The sequence below is a fragment of the Apis laboriosa genome, unplaced genomic scaffold (genome assembly GCF_014066325.1).
Source record: "Apis laboriosa isolate Shangri-la unplaced genomic scaffold, ASM1406632v1 scaffold9_cov152, whole genome shotgun sequence".
Classification (NCBI taxonomy): Eukaryota; Metazoa; Arthropoda; class Insecta; order Hymenoptera; family Apidae; genus Apis; species Apis laboriosa.
Window position 1 is genome coordinate 5,502,512 of NW_025224966.1, and position 13,487 is coordinate 5,515,998.

At 16.8% G+C, this 13,487-nt stretch overlaps 2 protein-coding genes across 4 annotated transcripts; both read right to left on the minus strand.

Moving 5' to 3' along the window:
- Positions 1-2,074: 2,074 nt before the first annotated feature.
- On the minus strand, positions 2,075-8,711 carry LOC122719839 (AP-1 complex subunit sigma-2). Of its 3 annotated transcripts, none has more exons than XM_043946048.1 (5): positions 8,492-8,711; positions 8,197-8,375; positions 7,980-8,088; positions 7,602-7,739; positions 2,075-2,318 (listed from the first exon to the last, which is right to left on the minus strand). In XM_043946048.1, exons 1-5 carry the CDS (start codon positions 8,492-8,494, stop codon positions 2,274-2,276), a joined length of 474 nt encoding a protein of 157 aa, XP_043801983.1. In that variant the 5' UTR covers positions 8,495-8,711; the 3' UTR covers positions 2,075-2,273. The 3 variants fall into 3 exon arrangements, with proteins under 3 accessions (XP_043801983.1, XP_043801984.1, XP_043801982.1); XM_043946049.1 differs by lacking the exon at positions 2,075-2,318 and adding an exon at positions 3,493-3,751 and having other exon boundaries at positions 8,197-8,390; positions 8,492-8,694; XM_043946047.1 differs by lacking the exon at positions 2,075-2,318 and adding an exon at positions 3,493-3,751 and having other exon boundaries at positions 8,492-8,685.
- Positions 8,712-9,553: 842 nt separating this feature from the next.
- LOC122719940 (FAST kinase domain-containing protein 4) lies at positions 9,554-12,472 on the minus strand. Its single transcript, XM_043946223.1, has 10 exons — positions 12,203-12,472; positions 12,002-12,135; positions 11,485-11,871; positions 11,213-11,362; positions 10,849-11,091; positions 10,484-10,634; positions 10,299-10,379; positions 10,067-10,225; positions 9,924-9,999; positions 9,554-9,839 (listed from the first exon to the last, which is right to left on the minus strand). Exons 2-10 carry the CDS (start codon positions 12,128-12,130, stop codon positions 9,632-9,634), a joined length of 1,584 nt encoding a protein of 527 aa, XP_043802158.1. The 5' UTR covers positions 12,131-12,135; positions 12,203-12,472; the 3' UTR covers positions 9,554-9,631.
- Positions 12,473-13,487: the final 1,015 nt, after the last annotated feature.

Below are 13,487 nucleotides of genomic sequence, written 5' to 3' on the forward strand. Positions count from 1 at the left end.
TTTTATATAAGAATAATGTATCTAAAGCTAACTATTTTTTTAAATTTTCTGATTTTAATATCAGAATACGTGATTAATGTTCTTCAGATGTGGTTTTTTTTTTAATCAATCTCGTTCCGATTGATCTTTTATATGATTTATTTATATAACAAATAGTCAAATTATAAATTGAACATATTTATTTCCAACTCAACATATTTCGTGAATAAATAATTTCTTTAAAATAAGTCATTCTGTATAAAACAAATGATTTGTATAATCATTCGGTGAAAATCTTTCCAATGGATTCTCTATTATTTCACCTATTATTAATCAATTCAATAAAATTTAGAAAATTTTACAGTATATCCAGTTTAAAGTCTATGAAATAATTGATTATAATAATTGAAATTTTTTATTATAATTAATAATAAACATTTCAAAATTATTTTTATTTATTATATTTTAATAAAGAAAAGTAAGTTAAAAGATAAATTATAGATTATTGATTAAATATTTCTATATTCAATTATACTTTTAAAGTTTAATTTAAAAAATTATTATATTTTATAATTTTGTTTTTTTTTCTTTTCAAAATTTCATAATTATTCCATACTTTTGAATTACATAAAAATATATAAAAGATCTGAATGAAATTTAATTAAATTATTTAATTATTTAAATAATAAATAAAAAATATATTTAATTAACTGGAAATGCTGTTTCAAACTTCTTAAACAAATATTAAATTCGAGTATTCAACTATTAATTATAACAAGAAAAATTTCTTCATATAGATAACGATTGTTGAGAAATTTATAGCATATATATGAGAAAAATATGTAATTTGCTCATCAAGATTCAATGGTATCAAAATGCTTTTATTAATTTTGTTATTTTATTTTTCTTATTATATTTCAATTCATATTTCTCAAAAAACTTCAATTTTCTATATGCAGTATATCTATTAAGAAGAATTATGTTAAACATATATTAGCTATAAATATATTATAATATATATACATATATATTATATATATACATATATAATATAATATACATATATTAGCTTTAACTGAAAAATTTTATAGCAATGCAATTAAATTCTTTTCTAATCATAATTTTTTTTAATAATCATTCGAGACAATAATTCTTATAAAATAAAATTTTTCAAATTTTAATTATTTTCTAAATATTTTCATATATTTTTTCAAATATTACTTCTTTATTTTTTTTCAATTTGCTTTCATTTAAATTATAGAATTATTTTTAAACAGTATATTTTTTTAATGCCAAAATCAAATTCATTGATTATTATTTATAGTAACTATAAAACACAATTGTCACAATTTCACTATTAATAAAAAAATTAATAGAGCACAATAATTTTTTTTAAATACGTCAATTTAAAAAGTAATTAAATGCAAATGAAAATTTAAGAAGCACCTCGCGAAGAATACACTAATACATCTATAACTATAATATTATTGAATAATCATTAATTATTTAACCCTTTATATAGTATAAATAATTTAATAAGAGTCATCCATGAAAAAAAGATATAACAGTTTATATAATGATTGAATTCTTTAAATATTGTATACAAAAAAATTTGAAAAATATTTCAATCTTTTTACAACTATATATAAATCATATTTATTTATTTATTATTGCTTATATTCTAATATATATATATATATATTAGAATGGAAAAAATACACAAACAGTATTTGTAATTCACAATTAATTTAAGAATTAAACAATGTATAATTCAAATAATATAATTATAAATTTACTTGAAAGCAATTATTTGATAATATCATCTTCTTTGTAAATACTATTAAAAACGAAAAGGAAATATAATAAAAATAAATAGAATCATTTTAAAATAAATAGAATCATTTCAAAATAAATAAAATATAAAGGGTTAAATAATATATGAACTTAAAAAAACATGTATATATATCTATATAATATATAATTATAAATATAGTATAGTACTGCTAATATTTTAATAAAGAGAAACAATTTGTTTATTTTTTAACATGTATAGAATAACTAGATTTCAATGATTTTTCAAACAGTGATTATAACTTTTTATATGTAATTACATTTAAATAAAATTTTATAATAAAAACATGATTTTAATTAAAACATAATTTAAATTTATCTTTGCAGTACCATACATTTAAATCTAATTGATAAAGCTTATTGTAAATAGAATTCTGGAATGTTGAAGCAGTGTTGTAAGAATACACCACTTACATTAAACTGGATATATTGTTTAGAAAATATTATCCCAGACCATGATCTTCAAAAAAACCTTGTGGAGTTTCCTCCTGAAACATAGAAATAATATTATTAAATTAAAGATCTAAACAAAAGAAATATCTAAAGGATATGAAGAGGGATCAATTTCTTTGATGCTGCACACTATCAATAACGCAAATATACAATAATGAAAATATAAACAAACACGTACCTAGTTCGTAATTAAGTAATCTCCTTGATGCAGCTTCAAATGATGAACTGAACCCTTTTCATATAACTGAGTATATACTTGTATGGATACACAAAGCTGCACAAAGCACATATTCATTTATTGCTTCGTTTAAAATGCTTAAGCATCAATCAAAGAAATGTCTGTATTGCATGCTGCATACAGAATGTCTCTGCATTTACAATTAAGTAGAAATTATAAATTTGATAAAATTTAATGCACAAGAAATCTTTCTAACAAACAATGAATAAATTAAAATTCTAACATATTTATTTTATATAGAAATAATCATAAATATATTATTCAAACCTGAAAGAATGTAAATACAATAAAAATAAATATATACATATTGAGTTAATTACATGGAAAAGGAAATATATAATGTTGTATACAATTGTATAAAAATTGCTTTGCATGTATTTATTGCATGTATTTATTACCATTATTATTAATGTGTTAAAGTTATAATATTAAAAATTGACATTGTTTATATATATACACATGTACACATATAAAAGTGATATTTTTAAACATTCATCTCTAATTAAATACTAAAATAAATTATATATATATATTTAGATAAATATAATACTATATCACATGTATGTAAGAGAAAAACTCTTTATGCAATTAAAAAATAATATAAACATTATTGAAATATTTTTCATCTTCATATATAAAAAAATGATGACTTTCTAAATATGCATTATTTTATTGCCATAGTATGAGACTAACTATATTATTTGCTATTATCTGTTCAATGATAAAATGAAAAGCAATCTTATAATAAAAAAAAATTCTATAATATATATAATATAAATATTATATTAATGTATAATAAATATATTATATATATTATAATAAATATAATATAAATATTATATTAATGTATAATATATATAAAGCTTATATATATATGAAATAAATATATATATTATAGTTTTATGTGTAGTATATATATATATATATATATATATATACACGATACATAATAAACTATATGAACTATTACATCTAATTATATTATAGCACTCGTCTATAAAAAATATACTAATATTCAAATATTAAATTTATAAGGATTTTTAGTGGTATGTAAAAAATTTATGTTCAATAACTATAGAAAAAGTAGAGATGTATGATGGCATCATGCAGTGGATGAGTTTGCTCCAGTTCTTGATTCATGTAGGTTGACAGATTGGCCATGGAGGGCATGCAAGAACGCAGCACCTATAAAAGCCCTATCTCCCGCAGGGCACCTTCCACAGCTTCATCCTTCCACAAAAAAACAAATATTCTAACTAATCTTTAGTGTATTTCTACATGTGTCCTTAGTAATGGAATAATGATCTTGAGCTAAATTTTATTACTATTATTAAATTTATCTTATAAAATATACAATGTATAAAATATATTACAAAATATACTAAAAATCAAAAAATAAAATTAAAATCTTTTTTATATACAATACTTTATTATATTATTTTTTAATTAATAATTCAAATGTATCTCAAATGCAACAAAATTATAATAAATAGTATATTGATAGACTAAACATGAATTTTAATATTATTTACTATAATTTTTATATTTTTTATTTTCATTATAGTTTATCTTTCTATTTAAATTGATAATATAAAATCAACTTGGTAATAAACCAGTCTCTTTCTAGTACAATATGAAATATTTTCATTACACACTAGTTTCTTAAAAATATTAAATTACTATTATATTTTATGATATTATATAGAAATTTTAATTAATTTGAATATAATCTTTTTCTAATCAACATTTAAAAACTTTATGACACAATTGATAAAGCTAATAAATAAAGAACATACTATTTTTTATTATAAAAATTTCTGTTAATACATCACAAAATATAATATTTATACTTTGTGTAAAGATTACAATTATACTTTAAATTTAGAAAAACATTTGTACATAATAATATTATATAAATATAATTATCATATATATTATATATCATCTTTTATACAATAAAATAAAATCACAATATAATTCAAAATCTTGTGCAAAAATGTCAATTATTAATACTAATCAATTTATTCATATATATATATATATATATATATATATTATTCAAATAAAATATAGCTATGAATTATCTTATATATGAATGCTATAAAAAAGATCTATAAAAATAAACGTACAAGCATACTTCCGCATTGTAGGAACTTATAATGAATACCATTCATGGTATCATATAGATCACAAACAATATCATTACATAAAATCATTAATATGATTGACCACGCTTTAATTTATTACAATTTCAAAATATATACATACATTTCAATAACTACTTATGAACAACAGCATTTCCATAGCATTATATTCTTTATAATTATTTCTATGAAAAATAAACAATTAAATTACAATATAACTTTTACAATATAATAAAATAAAAAAAATCGAAATTAATATAATATTTATTATATTATATTATATTATATTATTTAATGAATTCATAGCATAAAAAAAATAATAAAATACCAATTTGTTCAATATAAAATAAAATTTTTAAAAATTAAATATATATTGTTTTGTATAATTATCTTACAACTTACAAAAAGAATATAAAATTTTGAACAAATAATTTAAAAGACTTTTTTGTGTAATGAAAATGTGATCTTTAAAATTTGTTAGAAAAAGTACTGTTTAAACAATATTATTTTAAAAATATTTTTTTATAAAATTTCTGGTTATGGTATTTAATATTGTAACATTTTGAAGATCTTATTTTAATATAAAAAAAAAACATTTATTTTGTTGAATAAACTGAATTTTTATTCTTATTATGAATTAATTTTAAAAAAATTGCAAATTATAGCAAAATATTTTATAATCTTAAATATCAAAAAATGTAGAAAAAAAATCAATTACATTTAAAATTCGAATTTTTTTCATTTTATCAATTATTTTATTTTCATTAATATTAAAAATTTTACATTTAAAAAATTTTTTATATATCTTATCTTTTACATAATTATTTAAAAATCTTTAATAATTATAAATACAATAAAATACATAATTTACTTTTATCATATTTAATTATATTTTTTTATTCCTTTAATTATAGCATAAATAAAATAATAATCTGTAAAATATTAAAGATATTAAAGATAAAAATTTTTAAAAATAATATTAATATTTTTAAATTTTCATGTTTATAGAGATTATATTTTTATATTTACAAAATGCAATATATAAACTATATGTCTTTGAATAAACTTTAAATAAAATATTGTTGTAATATTGTAATATTGTTATAATAATTATTATATTATATTTTCTTCTATATATTTTCTTCTATATTAAGAAAAAAAAATAATAAATGATAATAAATTTTTATTATTTCTGTATGAAAAAGTATTTCTAACATGAAAAAAAAACTTTAAATATGATTAATTAATTAAATATGATAGTAAAATGTCTTATTAATATTTTCATAATATTACCTATTAATTACATTGTAATTATATATAATTATATTATAATGTATAATTATAAAATATTTAAAAAAATTATAAGTTTATTTATCTAATATAAATTGATTTTTATAATAATAATTAATTTTTTAAATAGTGTAATTAATTTACTTGAATTTAGAAAGTATTATTATAAAAAAATATTTAAAATAAAAATAATATTATATTATTGTTAATTTTGCAAAATATATTAAATATAATGTTCTATTAAATACAAAAAGAATATAAAATACAATGTAATTGATACAAAATAATATGGCAACAATATTGCATAACATTAATTTCATTGCTATAGATATGCTGTTGCGTACATTATAAATAAAAATTTACAAAACGTATAAGCCCACTTATATTAATAAGAAAATAAGCGTATAAGCATTCTATACACACAGCATTAGCTACAAAGAAAATAAAGAGTTACAATATTTTTAAATATGAAATATATTACATTTATCTATATGAAAAATTTATTTTACTTCATATTATTAGAAAAAATGAGCAGACACTTTTTATATTTTCCTGATTTTATAATATATATACTATATAACTATAATTATTTTATGACACATTATATTCAAAAAAAATGAATCATATTTATGATTCATAATAATAAAAAATATTGCCAATGATTGTTTGTACAAATTAACCATAATAAAATTTTTAATATAAAATTTTGTACAAAGCATAACAATAATTACATATTACAAAAATACAATTAATACAACATACATTAAACATTAATAAAAAATTTCAAATATTTTGTGATAAACTACATAGAAGAATAGAACTATTTTCAAATTGTAAAAATATATAATATATGTAGCATATGAAATATATGGAAACATGAAAAAAATATCAAATAAAAAAAAAAAAATAACAACACATGAATCAAAAAAATTACATTCCATCATGCAATTTAAATATTATACTGTTAATAAACATTAACATATCATTACAACCCAGTTCCTCCAGGTATTAAAACAATATGGTAAATATTTTCATATTAAAAACTATTGTTTCATATCTTTAATTTTTTTCTTAATTTCATTTTTTTTAATCCTAATATTATAATATTTTATATATAATATATTATATTATATATATATATATAAATCATATATTTAATATCTTATATATATATATATCTTAATATAAATGTATACATATATATATATATATATTTCATCCATTATATATACCATATTATTTTACCCAGAGTAAATAGGCTACAAACATGCTCCACATATACATCAGCCAAAAGTTCTAGTATCTTTTATAAGTACCTCTTAATCAAAATGAAATTTGATTATTTTAATAAGAATGTTACACACCAACTATTGATGGTTAAATATAATGTAAGAATCGTTTTAACAAATTTGCAGGTACTAATATAATAATGGATATTAATAGATAAAATATAATAAAAATTATGTTAATTTTCTTAAAACCAAAAAAAAATAAAGGTATATATAATAAAAGTATATCATCATAGTCATTAACAAAATGTATATGTTAAAACGATTCTCTAATATTACTAGAAAATAACAGAAAAAAATTATAATATCATTAAAAAGAACAAATCACAACTCAATGGGTACATCCCCATAACTAACCTCCTGTAGTAAATCCTGAGCTGCGATGGCTTTTAGGACATTTTTTTTGCTAGTTTCTTGAATTTCACCACCAACCAATAATTCATCTAAGATGAAGTATGCTTTCTCAAAATTGAAAATTATATCTAATTCACAAACCTATTGACATATTTATTAATATTAAAAATACTAATTAACTATTATATAAAATAAAATAAAAACATTGATATTATTTTATTTACAAAGTTCTAATTAAAAATTAAAAATATAATGTAATTTTTAAACTCATATTTTCATAGATTACATTCATTAATAAATCTAATAAATGTATGTGTCTAATAAAAGTATGTAAATTTTAAAAAAATATAATAATAAATAAATAACTAAATTCATACTTACACTTCCAAAATATTTATCTAATAATTCAACATAACGATGTATAATTTCTAATGTTAATAGTTCATTATCATTTTGTTCTATTGCACAACAGAAATATAAACTAGCATATCTGTGAAACAAAATGATTTACTATTTAAAATAATTTATCATTCAAATAATATATATATAATATATGTTTTATCAGCTAATAGAAATTTTTTACATAATTATAATATACCTTTTATAGACAACCTTAACATCTTTCCATTCTAAAAAACTTGACATTTTTGGTTTTCGTGCCAATATTGTAGTAATTAATTCTCGTGTAATTTTTTTCTTTAATTTATCAGGATGAGCCACATACCATTTTTGTAAACGTAATTTTCCTTGACGGCTGAATAATAGCATAAATTGCATCTAAAAAATGGAGTACTTTTATACAAGTAAATTTAATATTATTTAAAATGCTATTAATAATATATATATATATATATTATTTAATTTTGACAATAGAATTAATAACAGTTATCTACCATCTTTAAACGAATTTTTTTCTATAAAAGGATTATAAAATTAATCACAGCACTTTTCGATAAATCACAATAAAAAAAATTTATTCCAATTTTAATATGAGTAATTCTGTTCACATTTAATCATACATTTTTAAGAGATGGCGCAAGTATCAGTGAAATTATATCTTGAATTATTAAATTGAATAACTTCGATCTAAAAGAATCTAATCTTAAAGAAAAACATATCTTTTAAGTATTATAAGAAAAAACAATTATATAATATAAAGTGTATTAAAATGTATAAAAAAAATAATATTAAAATACATATAATTTTATGTACATAAAAAATGATATAACAGAGTTATATAAGGAGTAAAGAATAAATTTATCATCAGAGACTGCGTATAGTTTATCTTTATCTCATCTATGACATTAAATCTGTTGATTTTATATATTTCTATATTTTATATTGTTATTTGAACATAAACAAAAAACAAAGCATAAAAATATAAACATGACACATAATGCTTTTCTTATTATGAAATTTAAAATCATATGAAATAGAATCATCTTCCTCTATCCCTGTCTCATTTTAACTAATGTAAACTTAAATCGCACATAATTTAATAAAATAATTGATATTTTTGTATGTATGTAATAATTTTTTTTCATTAAAATTGATTTCATTATCAAAAAGTTTCATTTTTCTGAAAACGGTCTTGATTATAATAATTTTATTTTATCTCTGTCCTCCCATTATTTGTACTTTCTCTTGGCGCTCAGATTATAAATAAGATATGGTATCAATTAAACATTTTATTTTCTTTTTAATTATACAATATATTTAATGTTTAATGTAAAATAAATTATATTTCTATCATTAAATACAAGACAAAAAGGATTTACAATTAATACTATAATACAATAATTACATAATAAATTAATGGAATGAATATTTAATACATATTTTTAATATTTTTAAAGAAATATATTATAAATTATGAATTTTTATATTATAAAATAAAAAAATAAAATGCAATGAAATAAAAATAAGATATTATTAAATAATAAATCAAAAAAATATAAATTATAAACATAATTATATTCTAAAATTTTTTTATTTATTAAATAATACATAATATGAGTCATATTTGATGATTACTATGTCTTATTAAAATTTTTCCATAACTGACGTTTTAAATAAGATATACGTCTTTCAAGTTTATCTTCCATACCAAAATATTGGTAAGATATACACAATACTTTATATTTTTTACATTTTAACAAATGAGAATATAATTTAATTAAACCATTATAATTTAAATCTTCCAAACACATATCATAATAATCAAGTAATATTAAAGCTATCCTGAAAATTAAATATATATTAGTTATTATAATGTTCTTATAATAAAATTTATAATCATCTAATTTTAAATTATTCTTTTCATACTTAATGAAATTTTCATCTTGATTAACATTATCCACAGGAATAAAATTAAGGTTTAAATCTATACATAATTCAGCATCTGTAATATCATATTATTTAAATATAATATATTATTTTTTAATAAATATAAATATTTTTATAAATACCTAAAACAAATCCCATTTTGGTATTTATATTCATCTTATAATAAGATGCAGATGGTAACATATTTTGTAATGTTGTTTCAAGTACATCAACATATGCTTTCTTTTGTTTTGAACGTATATTTACAATATCTGGTACAATTTCTTTATTAAGAAAGGGTCCTAAAACATATTTATTGAAATTTAATATTTTTTTATTATGTTGTATCTTCAAATAATTTATATTTTTACTTACCAGAATAATCTTTGAGTGCATATTGTGCATATCCATTAATATTTAATAACTTTAACTGATGAGATAATTTATTTTTCTCATCTATAATAAATATTAACAACAATCAAATATAATCATAATATATACAATTATAATATATAATAATCATTCTAGTTATAAATATTAAAGATATAAGTAATACTAACCAATTAACATTAGTTTTGAAACAAATTCTTCATTTAATACATATTTAGCATGTGTGTTTTGTAATATTTTGAATACAGCAAAAGACCATATAAGATTTAATTTTATAGAATAATTAAATTTTTGATTTACAATTGAATCTGGTATATATATCTATATAAATATAATATTTATATAATACATATTATATAATAATAATATTATATTTCAATACATAATTTTTAATTTTAATTTCAATATATTTATAAAATATATATTTAAAAAAAAGTAAAAAATATATAAAGTTAAATATTTAAATGATAATTTGAAAATGCAATGCAAAAAATTAAGTAATTATAATTATCTTAGAATTTCTTATATTACATACCTTTATTAATTTATTTATATAATCAGAATAATAACCTAATATTGCAAATGAGTGTAAAATGTTTGCAATTTCCTTGATAGTATAATTAGTTTTAGAATTAATAATATCTTCACATATATAATTTAAAAATGTATCGTTTCTATATCTGATTTGTGCCATAGATTTTAATATAGAAACTGTAGTTTTTATTTTTGCAATTTTTTTATTCTGTATAAAATCCTTACAAATTTTTTTAAGTAATCTCTATAATAAATTTTAATTTATATTTTTAATCATTAATTTTTCATATAGAATATTAATATTAATATTAATTAATTAATATAATAATAAATTAAATATATATAATTCTCTCTTATGATCTTACCTCATCTGAATAAGATAATTTACTCATATTAAACATTAAATTTGAACATGCTCCTGGACTTAATACATTATGATATTCAATAATATTTTGAAAAAAAAAATTTAAAAGCTTTATATTTCTATCGCAATTACATGCTAATTTATTTATTTCCTATATCAAATCATAAATACATATATTTAAATTTATATGTGTAATATTAAAATACATAATAATATATGTTAAAATACGTAATAAATATGTAAAAATTAAAATATATTATTTCAGCTTTTTACCTTAATCATTTGAGATGTTGATAAGTCATTATAAGCTGATATATCATTGTTTTCAGTGTTAATATTCAAATCTTTTATTTCATTAATTTTTTCTTGTGTTTGTATTAAATTTTGTTTATATATAGAATTTAAATTATTTTTATCATTTTTAGTTGCCCATATTGTAATAGTTTTAAGAACATCCAAAATATCATCTTGAGACATTAAAGATGTTTTCATAATTTCAAATAGTTCATTTATATTTTGTGCTTGTTCAATTTTAGTAACAATTTCAGGTTTTATATTTAAATTATTGCATAATTTTATTTTTAATTTATTAAATTCCATATATTGTATATTATTCATTGTAACTTGTGATTTTATCTCTTTTACTTGATCATTATTAAGCTTTAATAAATTAACAATAAAATATTTTTATTAACAATAAAATATTTTATTATTGAAATATTTTTAAAAAATCTATTACATAAAATAAATTTATAGTCATATAATTTTATTTGAAAATATGAAATTTTACCTGAATGTTAACTTTAGATTCAGAAGCTACTGTAGTTGTATTTGTAGTCAATGTTGCATTTAATCGCCACAAAAATCGAGAAGTAAGTCTACTTGCAATAGTATAAACTGTTCCATTAAATTGCAACATTTTTACTGTAATATTAATTTATATAATTATGAAGAATAAAAACAATGACATATAGATTCATCACATACATACATTGATTTTATGAAAGATTTTTCTTAAGAACATTAAATAAGTTCTGACTTATATTATTTATTAAAGAGTAATTTTAAAAAATTACAAAAATTATTTTTTATAAATTATAAAAATCACACAAAATTTTTCATTATGAGGTTAAGTTTTAGTTCACTATAACCTTAATCATAGGTAAGAAAACTTCGTTATAGCGTCAACTTTCATTTTGTATTCAAGGATACAAAAATATAATTCATTTTATAATTTAATATATATTGTTGCTGTGTTAAATTTTTCTCACCTTAAAATACAATTAAAAAATCTATTTTATAAATTTATATTTACTACTTTTTTTTACTAGTACTAGATAAACGAATGATAATATAATAATGTAATAAATGTAATGAATGTATTTTCTAAATTAATAAACTAATAAACTAATTTGAAAAATTAGTTCTCATTATCAATTCCGTATATTTTATTTAAAAAAATTAATACAATATATGATAAAAAATAAAATTTATTATATATATAATATGTTTTATGTTATAATATTAATTAATTAGGTTTTTGTTTTTTTGTCTTTGTGATCAAAGTAGTGTTATATATTAATTATATACTAATTATTATTGTACAATAATTATTAAAAAATTCATATATTTTCTTAAAAAAGACTTATATCCAGATAATATTTTATCTATGACTATATTTTATTATTGAAAAGAAATAATCTAACCTATTTTGATTGTGATATATATGTCATAAAATAATAAATATGTATATGTAAAAAAAAAAATGTATGTATATAAATATATTTACTGTATATAAATTTTATTTTTATGATCTACATTCTATATTATTAAAATATTATCTTTTATAAATTTTGAATATTTAATAAAAAAATATATATATTTTTTAAATATTATCGTTTATATTCATATATTTTTTTTTAAATATAAATAGCTTTTAATATTTTTTTGTTCTAAATTTCATTATTTATAATTTGATTAGATTAATTTTAATTAATTTGATAAGATTAATATATATTATACATTAAAATATTTTTTATTTAATAATTATATTTATCAGTATTTATCAGTTTTTTTTATTAAATATATAAAATAAAAATATACTAATATTATAAAAATAAAAATATATTTAATTATATATTTAATATTATATATTTATTATATATATAATATATTATATATTTAATTTAAGAAAAATAATAAAAAAAAAATATGAAAACATAATTTGAGAAAAAAAAATATGCATCATATCTATTATGAAAAAATATATAATAATT